At 53.5% G+C, this 13496-nt stretch overlaps 4 protein-coding genes across 4 annotated transcripts; 3 read left to right on the top strand and 1 right to left on the bottom strand.

Annotated features, from left to right (window-relative positions):
* Positions 1–272: 272 nt before the first annotated feature.
* Positions 273–896, bottom strand: VTN31DRAFT_1877 (uncharacterized protein; the record flags this gene model as incomplete). The annotated part of the gene is made up of 1 exon (XM_069401982.1): positions 273–896. The coding sequence occupies one exon, from the start codon at positions 894–896 to the stop codon at positions 273–275; it is 624 nt and encodes a 207-aa protein (XP_069257506.1).
* Positions 897–1818: 922 nt separating this feature from the next.
* On the top strand, positions 1819–2574 carry VTN31DRAFT_1876 (uncharacterized protein; the record flags this gene model as incomplete). Its single annotated transcript, XM_069401981.1, has 1 exon — positions 1819–2574. One exon carries the CDS (start codon positions 1819–1821, stop codon positions 2572–2574), a length of 756 nt encoding a protein of 251 aa, XP_069257505.1.
* Positions 2575–3185: 611 nt separating this feature from the next.
* On the top strand, positions 3186–8014 carry VTN31DRAFT_1875 (uncharacterized protein; the record flags this gene model as incomplete). Its single annotated transcript, XM_069401980.1, has 3 exons — positions 3186–3488; positions 3543–3978; positions 4029–8014. 3 exons carry the CDS (start codon positions 3186–3188, stop codon positions 8012–8014), a joined length of 4725 nt encoding a protein of 1574 aa, XP_069257504.1.
* Positions 8015–10302: 2288 nt separating this feature from the next.
* On the top strand, positions 10303–11427 carry VTN31DRAFT_1874 (uncharacterized protein; the record flags this gene model as incomplete). The annotated part of the gene is made up of 4 exons (XM_069401979.1): positions 10303–10419; positions 10479–10714; positions 10783–11212; positions 11266–11427. 4 exons carry the CDS (start codon positions 10303–10305, stop codon positions 11425–11427), a joined length of 945 nt encoding a protein of 314 aa, XP_069257503.1.
* Positions 11428–13496: the final 2069 nt, after the last annotated feature.

The raw sequence follows: 13496 nt of genomic DNA, 5'->3' as shown, positions 1-13496 counted from the left end.
GGCGTTTGTGCGCGGGGCATTGACACGATCGGGCACCAAAATCCCGTCGATGATTTCGACGTTCAGGAAATGATTCATCAAAAACATGAGCCCGTCGGGGCTTGCGCCGGGCGGTCGATCCAGGCTGCAGTCGGGGAAATTAGGGTCGGTGATGCCGTACTTGGTTTCGAAGACGTAGTCGAATTCGGGAAGGATATAGGGGACTTTGGAGGTATCTGCGCCGTAGTCTACACGATTTTTGTTTTTTTTTTTTGGTTTCCCGGATCGATTCCTCAATTCCAAAGCGACAGGAAGAAAGAGGGAAACGGGGGAAACTTACCCAGGAAGAGCACCAGACGCTGATTCGAACTGATCATCTCCTCCAAGGTCGGCCACTGGTTCGTATCCAACTTGCCCGACGGAGTAAACACGTAGTCCTTGGCCCCGCTCTCGTTCACCACGGAATCGAAAACTGAGATGTCGACATTATCCCCATTCGTCAGGAGCACGGTGACGACTTCATCCGGATTGTTGTCGAGAAATGTCTTGACGGTGGCCAGGTACTCGGCCACGGGGCCCGCGTCGCGCAGCAGGCAGTCCGTGTGGCACATATGCAAGACCCCGGGATTTTCAACGTCATACTTGTCGATGTGCGTCTGACCCTGCAGGAACCGGTACCCGCGCTGGAGTTGCTCTGTGACGGAGATGCCTTGGTTGTCGGATGGCAAGAGTCCCACGAAGGGCGAGTCGTGTGCACCGACGAAGCTGATGTTGGAGTAGCGTCGGGTGCAGAGTTCGGCATGGCCATTGCAGATTCGTTGTGCTTGTGTAGCTGGGATGAGGAGGACTGAGATGGTGAGGAGTGTTAGGGTTAAAAAAGGGTGTTGGTGTAGCATGGTGATGCGATCATTTATCATTTGCCTACAGGTGTGGACTCTCGCTCGAGGGAAGTAGATGAAATAAATAAATATATAGCATGGCTGTATGGTTACGATTCCACAAAAGATTCATGGAATTCAACCGCGCCTTCAGTCAGCACTGGTCCAGGTACGGCACGCACGACGATCACATTCCTGCATGTAACTGTAGCAAATTCCATGCGTGATGGGCGCTTGGCCACATCAAATAGGCACCGCGGACAAGTAAGTATCTGCGATTTCAACCTCTGATCTTCCAATGCAAAACGGAGATCGTCATTGCAAGCCTAGTTTCTTCCAAAGTACAAGTAGACAACCTTGACCAACTTTACGAGTATTGTTTCAATAGATGACAGCATTCTTACAGAGTTCAACTAATCAAAAATCATTCAATGGATGTTGAACTGGTCGACATATCAAGTACTATGTACTATGTAGACAGAGGTACTCCGTACATCTTCCATTCCATGCCCCTCGGTTTCCGATGGGCCAAAGCAGCTCGCAGCAGTGATGCCTGAGGCAAGCGAGGCAACTCATCGAGCTAACCTAACCAGGGTTGACGAGTTTGCTTTTTTTTTTTTTTTTTTTTTTTTTTTTTTTTTTTTTTTTTTTTTTTTGATAGTTCACGGCCAAGGAGCAGATGATCAGCATTGGTCGTACTGAACTACTGATCCTATTCTCTCTTGTCCTACGGCGTGCGATGGTCAGGGGAACAATCTGAATATATTAATGCCAGTCATTTGATTGTGCTAGACGGACAGTGGTACAATTTCGAGCAGTGCTACCGGGATTAGAACACAGCCTAATACAGGCATGCTGGATGATGCCCTGACTGTTGACAACAATATATTCTAGCACTGCTGAGCTGTTGGAAGAATAAATTGAGACAAGCTAATCAAAGTGAGCCAAATCCAAGAGCAGCATGACCCAATCCCACTGTCTCCAGGGCTTCGAATGGGACGGCGTGCCTATGGGGCACGTCGGCCATCTCGCCAACCACGACGTCTACATTACCGGCGACAACCCAGACGCCGCCATCCTGTTCATCACCGACCTTCTGGGCTGGAAGTTCAAAAACGCGCGCCTCCTGGCGGACCATTTCGCGCGCGAGACGCCGGCCACCGTCTATATCCCAGACTTCTTCGGCGGCGAGACCTTACCGCAGGACCTGATTCTGGCCGAGAAATTCGACCAGGTTGATCTTTCCGGCTTTCTTGCCAGAAACAGTCGCGCCATCCGCGAGCCGGAGATTCTCGCATGTGCCAGAGCACTGCGAGGCCGGTATTCAAAGGTCGGCGCCGTGGGGTACTGCTACGGCGGCTGGGCCGTGATGCGGCTCGGCGCAAAAGAAGATGGCCGTGACGCTGCCGCACCATTGGTGGATGCCGTCGTCACGGCGCATCCATCGTTGCTCGCCCGGGATGACATCAACCGGATAGTCGCCCCGGTCCAGCTGCTCGCGCCCGAAATCGATCCCACGTTCACGCCGGACCTGAAGCTATTAACTTTCGAAACCCTCCAGAAGCATGCCGTGCCGTTTGATTATCAGCATCTGCCGGGAGTCAAACATGGCTGTCTCTCGCGGGCCGATCCGAGCCGGCCTGGAGAGCGGGAGGCCATGGTCCGAGGAAAGAATGCTGCTGTGAGCTGGTTCCGACAGTTTCTGCACAGTGTTTAACGCGGTGCACACCGTCTTGGTTTCATTTAGAGATAGTCGAATGAAACGGTACATGAAACACACTGTTGTCGGAGGTGATGTCTGAGAAGAAAGTTGTAACTCATCGTTCCCGAAGCAATTGTGCCGATTGTCGCCTGTCCAATTATGTACACCCAGACTAACCGCAAGTATTGTCCAAAGTCCGTAGTAATCTGCAGATACTGTACTACCTTGATCGGGTAGCGGGACTCGATTGTTCGGTAAGAACTTTGGGGTAGACGGACTCCCCGAGACGATTGGCCATGCGACTTGCCAGTGAAATGGTTACGCCAGTTGTCGACCAAAAATTGGCGGTCAGAAGCGGCAAAATGGCAGCTTGCGTCGACTGGCGTAGGTTAACTGGCGGCAGTGCTGCGCAGCTGATTACGGCCTAGCAGCACCATTGTCGCGGTGTCCATCGAGGTCCTGCTCCAGCCGTGTGGTTGTACGTCCGGACTGCATGCGGTGTCCGGGTGTTGCCCGTCTGAATAGCTTGCGCCAGCCACTGATCAACTTCTGAAGACGGAAACCCAGAATCCAGCCCCGTTCGAAGCAATGACTACTATTCGACTGTCCCTGGGATTGTTTTGCTGATGAGGTCCACGAACACGGGGAGTGACGATGGCGCGCGCGCGGACGAACTCGATCTGGGCCAGGAGAATGGCGCCCTCGGTGCCCGCACCAATGCGCACGTCCCCGACGTAGATGACCCTGGGAATCGCATCGCCCTCAACGAACAACCGGATGACCAATTGATCCAGAACGATGCGCCCGTCGCTCTCGCAGCAAGTTCAGATGGGAATCAGGCGGCTTCAACTGCAGACGGCGCATCCCAGCGGCCCGCGGCGGCCGCCGAAGACTCGTCTTCGGTTCCTGATGATACGCCGTCTCTACATGTACGTATTACTCTGATCTGTTTGATATGCGTCGTGAATGCTGACCCTGTGCAGGATTCCCTGCATTCATTTCCCAGTAGCAGCGCGATCGCATTTCGCGGCTCGCCCGGCCTCAGCCCGGGTCCCGCCCACCGTCCGTTCGACCTGCGCTTCCAGTCCCGATTGTCGTCCTCGTCGCTCAACAGTCCCCGGTCGCCGTCGCCGTTCCTCGCACCGGGTCATTCCCGTCATTCGTCCCTTGCGAGCCGAGCTCGCTCGGCGACGCCGGAGATCGAGTCCGACCCGTCCCAGGCTCCCTGGGAAGTTGTGCGATGGACCAAGCTGCGCAAGATTACGGGGCAGGGGTTTTCGGAGGCTGGTCGTCGAAACTGGGGCCATCCGACATGCATGGTCATCTCAACGGTCATAGTACTCGGCACCTCCCGGGGCATCATTCTGGTGTTTGATTACCAGCAAAACCTCAAGACTATCATTGGCCCAGGCACAAAGGGTATGTCAGAGGTTCTGTGGTTGACATTCGTTCTCTCTAATTCAAAGCAGCGGTCGAATGCGGTGCGGTCATGTCGCTCGCGACCTCGGCAGATCATACGGTGGTCGGTGCTGGTTACGCTTCTGGCGATATCTTCACATGGGAGATATCGCGAGCTGCCCGGCCATTCCTCCATATCCCTCCCGCATCTATGCAGCAACGGGCTGCCAGTGGCTCCGATGGCCACATCTCGGGAGTCTCCGTCATCCACGTTGGTTTCCTCGGTATGCGACGCACTGCTCTTGTGTCGGCCGATGACCGCGGCATGGCTTTCTCCCACCTGGCAACAAGAGGAATGGGCGCGGTCGGAAGAACAGTGAAGACGACGAGGCTACTCGGGCGGTACCCAGAGCTTATCCCCAATCCTGCTCGTCCTCGCAAGCCAAGCTCGGTGCTGGCCTTCTCTCCCCTCCCTTTGGGCAACGTCGATCAGCCGACGGATGGCCTGGGCTTGGTGGCCATGTTGACGCCATATCTCTTGGTGGTTGTCTCGACAACCCCGATCGCTCAAACTCAGTTCAAGACTCCCCGTCCAAAGGAGGTCGTGTCGCACGGCGTCAGAACCGGCGCGCTGGCCTGGTTTCCCGCAATCAAGCTGAAGGGGAAAGACGACACATCCCGGACCAAGCTGGTATATTGTTGGTCGAACGTGTTGACGGTACTGGACGTCTCGGAGGCGGAGCCGGATAGCGATACCAATCGAGACCGTCCACCAGTTCTCGAGTTTCGGCCCCGAAGTCGGTGGAGGGCAAAGGAGGCTATTGTTGCCGTTCAATGGCTGAGCCGCTCTGTTCTTGCAGTGCTCACCGTGACACAGCAGCTGCTGATTCTCGAAGATCCGAGTCTGCGAGTGACGGATTCCTTTGACCTTCTTCACAAACACATCTACCATGTTGATTTGTTTTCCTCGCAGCTCCAAGCTCTGGTAGAGCAATACGACGAGGAAGACCCATCGATGCACGGGGTCGTGGGAGATGCTTTTTACCAGAGTTTTCGCGCCTACAAGGGTCGCTTATTCCTCCTCGGCCACAACGACATCTCTGTCGGTAGCTTGTCCAACTGGGCGGACCGTCTCCTGGCTTACATCGAGGTTGGAGATTTTGTCGCCGCGATTCGTTTGGCAAACTCCTACTACAGTGGCGACGCCGAGAAACTTACGATAGGCCTTCCGGAGGAAGATGACCTGCGACATGCGATGGTGCAGGAAAAGCTGCTGGAGATGATTTCGGCGTCGCTCAAGTATGCTTTTGGCCGGAACCAAGAGGCCGGCTCGGAGCGCTTGGATCGTTCACAACTCGAGGACCTGGCCGACGCATCCATCGAAGCGTGCGTACGAATGCAAAACTACGATTTTCTGTGGGATCAAGTGTACAATTGGTATGAAGAACATGAGTCTGAGAGCATCTTTCTTGATACGCTCGAGTCGTACATCAGCGATGGATCTGTTCGATCATTGCCCCCGACCGCGCTCAAGGCACTGATCAACCATTATTCAACCACACACACGTCCAGCAGGCTTGAGGAGATCATCTGTTCGCTTGACCCGACAACGATGGATATCGAACAGGTGACTACGCTGTGCAAGCAGCATAACTTGTACGACGCCTTCATTTATGTTTGGAACCGCGTGGTCGGGGATTATATCGGGCCGCTCGAGGAGCTGTTGAACCTCGCCGCCCGAGCGATGCGATCTCTTGCGAATGGTGCCGGCACTGACGTGGAAAACGCTGGCTATGACTATACCAACGCCAGCAAGATGTTTCCTTATTTGTCATTCGTCCTGACCGGGCGTGTGTATCCCACCGGTGATGAGATGGACGAGGACGAAGCTTCGAAAGCGAAGACCTCGCTGTACACCTACCTTTTTGGGGGATCCGGTTCCGGGAGATCATCGTTCGCAACTCTTCGAGCGATTCTCAAGTTTGACGCGTCGGCATTTATGAGCATGCTGAACGAGGCATTCGAGGACAGCTACCTGAATGACTCGTCTGACCTGGTCAATCTTGAGTCCACCCACGGTTCGGCTGCCAAGGGCATGGTGATCAACCGGCAGTACCTGGTCAGTATCCTGCTGGAAGTGATGAGCTCGCCGGAGTTCGGGCCAGTAGAGACCATATATTTGGACATGTTTCTGGCCCGGAATCTGCCCAAATATCCGCAGTATCTGCTTCTCTCGGGCACCACTCTGCATCAGATCCTCACGCGGCTTTGCCGATTCCCCAGTGACGACATGGCGGACGACTGCGAACTGAGCGTGGAGTATCTCCTGTCGGTGTATCACCCACCTGACATCCAGAGCCTGATACCTCTATTCCGGGAGGCTCGATTCTTCCGGGTTCTGAAATCCACATACCATGCCGAGAAGCAGTATGCGGACTGGATTTTGACATACCTTGAGGACCCGAGCGAGCGGGAAACCGTTTTTCGATGTCTCCACGAATGCCTGCGGCCCAGTTCCGCCCTGAATGCGAAACAGCGCCGCGACGTCATTCGAGCAGTCAAGGACCGTGCTGGGGAGTTTGCTCGCATCAATGTATCCAGAGCCGCACGAACCGTCCATGCCTTGGTCCCGTCTCTACATGAATCGTTCTTGGACGCGCTCGAAGAGGATGAATACAAGCAATATCATTACCTCGGGACATTGCTGGAGCCAGAGATCCATTTCCCAGAGAAGCATGTGCAGCCAGCAAAGTTGGAAGGCTGGATGGTCGAGCGTTACATGCGATTGCTCTGCCGCTACAATCCTTCTCACGTTGCAGACTTTGCAGACAGTCTTGGGGTCGGTGATATCCAGTTGGAAGAAGTGCTACCTTGGATGGAGGAAAGCGGAGTGGTCGATGCTGCCGTGATTCTATTAGCCCGCCAAGGGCAAGTGCGGAAAGCCATGGATAGGCTGCTCGCCCACTTGAGCACTCTCGAATCGGGTCTGGCAGGAATTCTTCGCAATGCGCAAGACACACCGGATTCTGCCAACACGGTGGAAGCGATCGACGACCTCCTGCAGAGCCTGGAGAAATTCTCCGGTATCGGAAGCTGGCTATGTCTGGAGCAGATGCGGTCCGGCCCGGGCGCGCGACATGAGGTTACAACTGGAGGGAGAAGATCAGCGGCGGCCTTGCACCAGCCTTTGTCGTTTGAGGAAACTCTATGGCTGGACATGATCGACGCGGTCGTGCGAATCGCGCGCAACGTCTCATCGCTCGCGCAGGAAGCCTCTTTTGGGCAGTCCAGGACGCCCGCTGGGTTGCAGCCGGCCGACGAGGAGCAGCCGGGCGGCTCGAAGCTAACGGGCGCTGTTCGACGGCTGGTGCAAAGAGCATTTACCGCATTGCTCGAAAGCACTACACCGGCAGGAGCGGGGCCTTCTTCTTTCTCTAGCCGCGGAGACGTTTCGTTTCTGCGAATCCTGCGCGCGTTCCTGTCGCGCGCGGCGAAATGGTCCCCGTCACTGTCAGAACTACGGGAGGTACTGGCGTCCATCTTCTCGGCATATACCTACGAGGAATCCCTGCTAGGCTTGGCCAACGGGATGTTGGATCGGGACTTGTTTGTCCATATCGACGAAGTCACACGGCTCCGACAGCGGGGATGGCGACCGCGGGGACAAGTCTGCGAAATCTGCCGACAACGAGTGTGGGGTCCCGGTGCCGGCGCCGATGTGTGGAGTGCGTGGGAGCGACGTCAGGCAGAAGAGCAGCAGCAGCGTCGCGCCAATAATGCGCCGGTAGACCAGCAGGCCCAAGACCGAAGAAAAGGCAAAGGGAAGAGCAAGCGGGTCAGCACCCATGCCCGAACGGACACCGCCGGTTCCGAGGCCGACGTTGCAGGACATTTCCGCGCGGGGCCCGTCGTGGTGTTTGCATGCCGGCACTTGTGCCATCGAGATTGCATTTTGATGAAGCCGGCGGCTGCTGCTGCAGGGTCCGACAGAGAGCTGGATCCCTTGGACAGGGGGGTGTTTCAAGAAGGGAAACCGAGATGTCCGGTTTGTAAATAGCCAAAATACTTTGCATTATTCTCAATCTCGTTCCATTGATTCTTCTGAATGGAGTAATTAGATACATAGTATGTACTCGGGAGTACTCCGTACCTACATGATGAGATGAATAAATCTATCTATCCATCTGCTATCCACCGGAGTATTTTGATCCCACCTCGAAAATCCTCAACGATTAGTTCGTACTATGTACATACATTCTCCATTCCCAGTCCGCCCAAAGCTGCCTAAATACTCACTGTTGATATCAATTCCCGAGAACCCAAATCCACCGAAGTCACCATGTCCTGGAGAGAACGTGACGATGGCTTGTGGCATAAAGCTTCGATACGCCATTGAACAATTACCGGCAACCAAACCACCAATCAGATCACAAATGCCAAGGCAAATATTGTAACGTTGCCCACTCCCCGAACCGGGGTTACAGATGCCGTAACCGTTGAGGTTCGAAGAAAAAAAAAAAAAAAGCCCATAACTATGCTCAAAACGTTCGTGAACTGGTCTTTATTCGTACTGTCATTGGCCGTGTCCATGCATGTCAGTATATCCGTCTCCTTAGCGTAATGCTGAAGTTACTTAGTTAACCAACTAGCAAGCTATCAGGTGTAGTTAATTCTGGATCTCTCGTTTCTCTCGCATCATGAAACGGCACAACCGCTCTCCTGTCTGCCGAGCCTTTTGTGCATTCCTAGTGGGTGGCTTTTTCCCGCTGCAAATCATGCGGGGAAAAACGGAGATCTACGGAGTACAAAAGAACTGAATCTGATGTATGCTTTGCCTTTCTCGGTTAAGCGTTGTGAAGCTTTATCCGGCGACATAAAAAAAAAAAAGAGTTCTGGCCAGACCCACGTGACTCGGTTGGAACTGGCCGTCTGCGACGACGAACTCGTGGTCTGTGGATGTTTGGATGAATCAGGTCAGGGGATGATTTCAGTAAATAGTACTACTGTCATTTAGGACCTCCATATGAAGGAATTTCTGCGTTCTGGGTGGGAATGAGAGGTACGATTCGTTTGCAGCAATCCTCTCATAGCTACTAGCAGGTATAGATTGATCTCCACGTGGGCAATGTGGCACTGGTTGCGTGCTCTCAACAGCCTGTCAGTTTTACTCATGCGGTTAGGGTTTCTTTTTGGGCATGATCTGGTCATGGGAAGGGAAGTCGGTGTATGCCTGATGAGATGTAGGTAGTAGTGAAAGATGAAAGAAGAGCAAGTAGGTACTAGAGATGGCATGTGAAGATGCGCTTTTCCCCTCTCTTTCTCATTCTCATTCCATTCATCTACTTCAAACCATGCTGTACAATTCCCAGTTCCGATGCAACGTATTCGGTGATTGGAGAGATAACCTACGTGTGGACTTATACTATGCTCCAGTCACCACTTACCCATCAGCACATGAAGCATTGAAAGATTTTATATCCAGCATGTTTAGCGTCTTATGAATTGCTTGTCTCCGGTGAACATCCACAGTAAAGGTACTGTACCTGGGACTTTTACCGGATCCTCCTTGGTTACCTATTCCGGTTTTGACAGCTGACATGAGCCCTGACATTCTACTGAATCTGGGGAAGGGGAAAAATTTGGTCCAGGGGTAGGAAAATTCCTTGGGGTACACTTGTAGACAGGGATCTTTTGACCAATTCAAGATCGATCCTTCACTTTCCCATCGCGGTCTCCAGAGATCCTCGTACATCAGAGCCCTAAAGTAACGAATGCGATATTGGACAAGAAGATCACCCACGTTAGACATCCATTCTCACGAGCATCATCTCCCACAGTCACGTCCATGCCCACTGTGGTTTAGGCGAGCGGGTCTCTTTTGACCTTAGGGTTGTAGTTGTAATGTGCCTTTCCCGAGCCCTTTTGCGGTAATAGATTAGCTTATCTTGTGATGGTGCCTGGCTTGAGAAAAGATCTGCGCTTCTGGTTGCAGGAGATGGACTGCACGCGTGGGAGGCACATTCAATTGCAAGTCACATTGATGGGCCAAATGGACCATCCGCCTCCTGTCCATAGGTGAATCTGCATTTGGGGGGTTCCAGGCACGGATGTGACCGTGAATAAGGGGACAACGTGCTTCGGCGGATTAACAGTTACGGGGGACACATGTGCACTATATAAGCAGTCGTTTTCCTCCCCCTCTTCCCTTCATTGCTGCTGAAGTCAACAGGAGACGAAGGGAATTGACGACGACTACTCCCTGCCTTTCGGCCTGGTGCTCTCCCGTGTGCATCACTTCGCTGCTTCGAAGTGTTTTGACTTGGTCGCTCCTTGATTGCGGACAAGATGCGTTCCCTTCCCATCCTTTTCGCCGGTTTGGCCTCTCAACTGGCCGCGGCGTATCATCTTGTTGACGACTACGGCCGGGGCAATGGCTTCTTCGACAAGTTCAACTTCTTCACCGTATGTTTTCTGCTCCCCAGGGTCGTTCGTTCGTTCAGTCATTGACCGAGATTATCCAGGGCGACGATCCCACCCATGGGTACGTCGACTATGTGAGCCGGGATGTGGCTGCAGGCGCCGGCCTCATCGGTGAGCGCGACGGTCGCACATACATGGGTGTCGACTTCACCAATCCCGCTTCGGGCCGTGGCCGGCGGAGCGTGCGATTGGAGAGCAAGAACACGTATGAGCACGGCCTGATTGTGATCGATCTTGCTCATATGCCAGGCTCGGTCTGCGGCACCTGGCCGGCCTTGTAAGTTCCTGTTCTTTTTTCCTCGTCATCCGTGTCTAAGATTCGGCTCTGACATGAGAGCTAAACAGCTGGACCCTGGGCACCGGTGACTGGCCGTACGGCGGGGAGATTGACATCATTGAGGGTGTCAACGACAATACCTTCAACCACATGGTGCTCCACACCAGCGATGGTTGCACCATCGATAACGACGGCTTCACGGGCAATCTGAAGACGTCCAACTGCTACGTGTACGCCCCCGGCCAGGACGCCAACGCCGGCTGTGGCATTGAGGCTACCGACCCGAATTCCTACGGCAAAGGTTTCAACAGCATTGGCGGCGGCATCTACGCCACGGAGATCACCCCCAACGGGATCAGCATCTGGTTCTTCCCTCGTGGCTCCGAGCCCGGTGACGTCCTCGGCGACAACCCGAACCCGGCGAACTGGGGCACGCCCGCTGCCAAGTTCGCGGGAGGTGGCTGCGACTGGGAGGGCAAGTTCAACGCCCAGAGACTGGTAGGTTCTCTTGAGCAATTTCCTGGAGTTGGAAACGTGCTGATGATAGGTAGATCTTTGACGTCACCTTCTGCGGCGATTGGGCCGGCAATGTTTGGGGCATTGGTGGCTGCGCCAGCCGTGCGGCCAACTGCGTGGACTTCGTTCGCGATAACCCGTCCGCCTTCGCCGAGTCTTACTGGCTGGTGAACTCGCTCCGCGTGTACGCACCCTAAGGCGGATGCTGGTCATGTATACTTAAATGCTTCTTCTCGGGGTGCTCAGTTGCGCTGTTTTCCTTCGTGTCCATAGTTTTTGTGTTGATGTTCAATCTTTCGGGTTTTGCCATGCCAAGTACATATGTAACCCAGAATGGCTGAATGATAACGATCAATGATGCTATTGGAACTGGTGATGAGAATTCCAATGTTTCCACGGACTCTCGGGTTATGCACTCGATTTGCCTTCTGGCAGAAGGTCCTTCCTTCGAGCATGTGGGTTGATCTCACAAATGGTTATTTGGTGCCGTCTGTCAGGGATAATCCCTCAAAGTACAAAATACTAAGTAATACAAGAGTATTTGCTCCAGGTACGGAGTACCAGGTACCTTGACATCACGAAATTACTGCAAGAAAACATAGTATAGAGATAGAGACAGAGTCAATTTTCTACACACTCTTCTTTCCAATTTGCATTAGTACACGCAGGTCCCTGCTCTCTTGTACATTTCAGTGTTCTGTCATTACACCATTACTAGGTTCGTAACACTGAGTTAACGCACAGTTAAGAGCCCGGATTGCTAAACAAGTTCCTGTGAGCTTTCGAGTGATAACCCTGTGATTGGCCACATTCGACATTGTCCACCGAACTCGACAGCGAGAAAACCAACTCACGTGCCCACCAAAGCCCTACCTCTTCGACACAAGCGAATCACCATGGCTGGACGTTCCGACGCCACCATCGCCCTTACGGGAAGCACTGTGTCATCATGACCTGGGGTTCGCCAGGCTCACGTGATAGCTTACGTGAGCTGATTAGGCGAGTTCGCTCTTCTAGTTCGCGCACAAGCTTCTGTGTTTCAATCTTTCCTTTGTATTTGGAATCCTCGTCTAAAGCTACCCTAGAGAATGCAAAAGGTCTGAGAACCTGGCAACCTAGATAGTAGCGTCTGACATAATTCCAAATACCCTCCTTCAGAGGTCCTGGGTGGAGTAGAGGCACCGTTCTGTCTGCTCTGCTCTGTCCGTCTGGTTGACGCCCTTGCGGGTCAACACCTCTGTATCTCTGTCTGTTCTGTCTGTGCGTGATCGCTAAAGCTGCTTGGGCCTTCTATAGACGCTGTGTCATACGGCGATCGCCAGACATTAGCAGTTTCGCCGCCCGCCAGATCCGCGTCTTCTGCTCTGTATTTTTCTGACTCCGATCTGGCCTTGCTCTCTGTGACCAACTTTTCAAGCTTCCATTTTTCCTATCTGTCCGGTTTATTTTTTTGTTGTCGTGATGGACCTTCTTCACCAAACTTTCCGCTCTGAAGTTGAGCAGGCCGTGAGAGTCCTGAGAGATGAGATTGACGAGTTGAAGAAGTAGCCTTCTCGTCGTCCAAGGCCTTCTTTGCCAGACCCCGAGAAGTTTACCGGCCAAGCATTCAAGTTCGACACTTGGCTCCCCGCAATCAAGGCAAAACTCGCAATTGATGCCGAAGCTATGTGACGATACTATGGCGCAGTTCTACTACGTGTATCTGAACCTAGATTCGTCTGTCCAGACTATCGTTCTGCCACAACTTGTGTACGCCCAGGAAACGAACTCCTGGGACTATAACGAGATCCTGAACCAGCTGTCGCGCGTGTATGACAACCCAAACAAAACCCAGGAAGCTGAGGATAGAATGCTGTCCGTCAAGCAAACCACCAATGAGTCCTCGGCTGCCTATGTTGCGAAGTTTGAACGCGTCATCTAGAAGCCCGCGCTCAGTCCTGGCCTGACGCCGCAAAGATCTCTGCCTTTCCGCAGAGGCCTAAACCCTACCCTCCGGAACCGGTTCAACCAGCAACTAAACCTGCCTCGCGATTACCCATCCTTTCTGGGAACAGTTCAACGCCTGGCAGGTCAACCTCAGGGCCAAAATACTCCATCTCCGTCTGCTCCCGGAACGCCAGCGCCGCGCTCAAAGACCTCCGACGCGATGGACCTGAGTGCCCTTGAAGCCGAGCTCCCTATCACTAGCACTGGTCTCCCTGTCAAAGTCGACTACCACACCACAGGCCGATGCTACCGTTGGGGCTCCCCCGAGCATAGAGTTCGC

The sequence above is a fragment of the Thermomyces dupontii genome (assembly GCF_041956625.1).
Source record: "Thermomyces dupontii strain NRRL 2155 unplaced genomic scaffold VTN31scaffold_10, whole genome shotgun sequence".
In the NCBI taxonomy this organism is placed as follows: domain Eukaryota; kingdom Fungi; phylum Ascomycota; class Eurotiomycetes; order Eurotiales; family Trichocomaceae; genus Thermomyces; species Thermomyces dupontii.
This window is presented reverse-complemented; position numbering and strand designations above follow the sequence as displayed.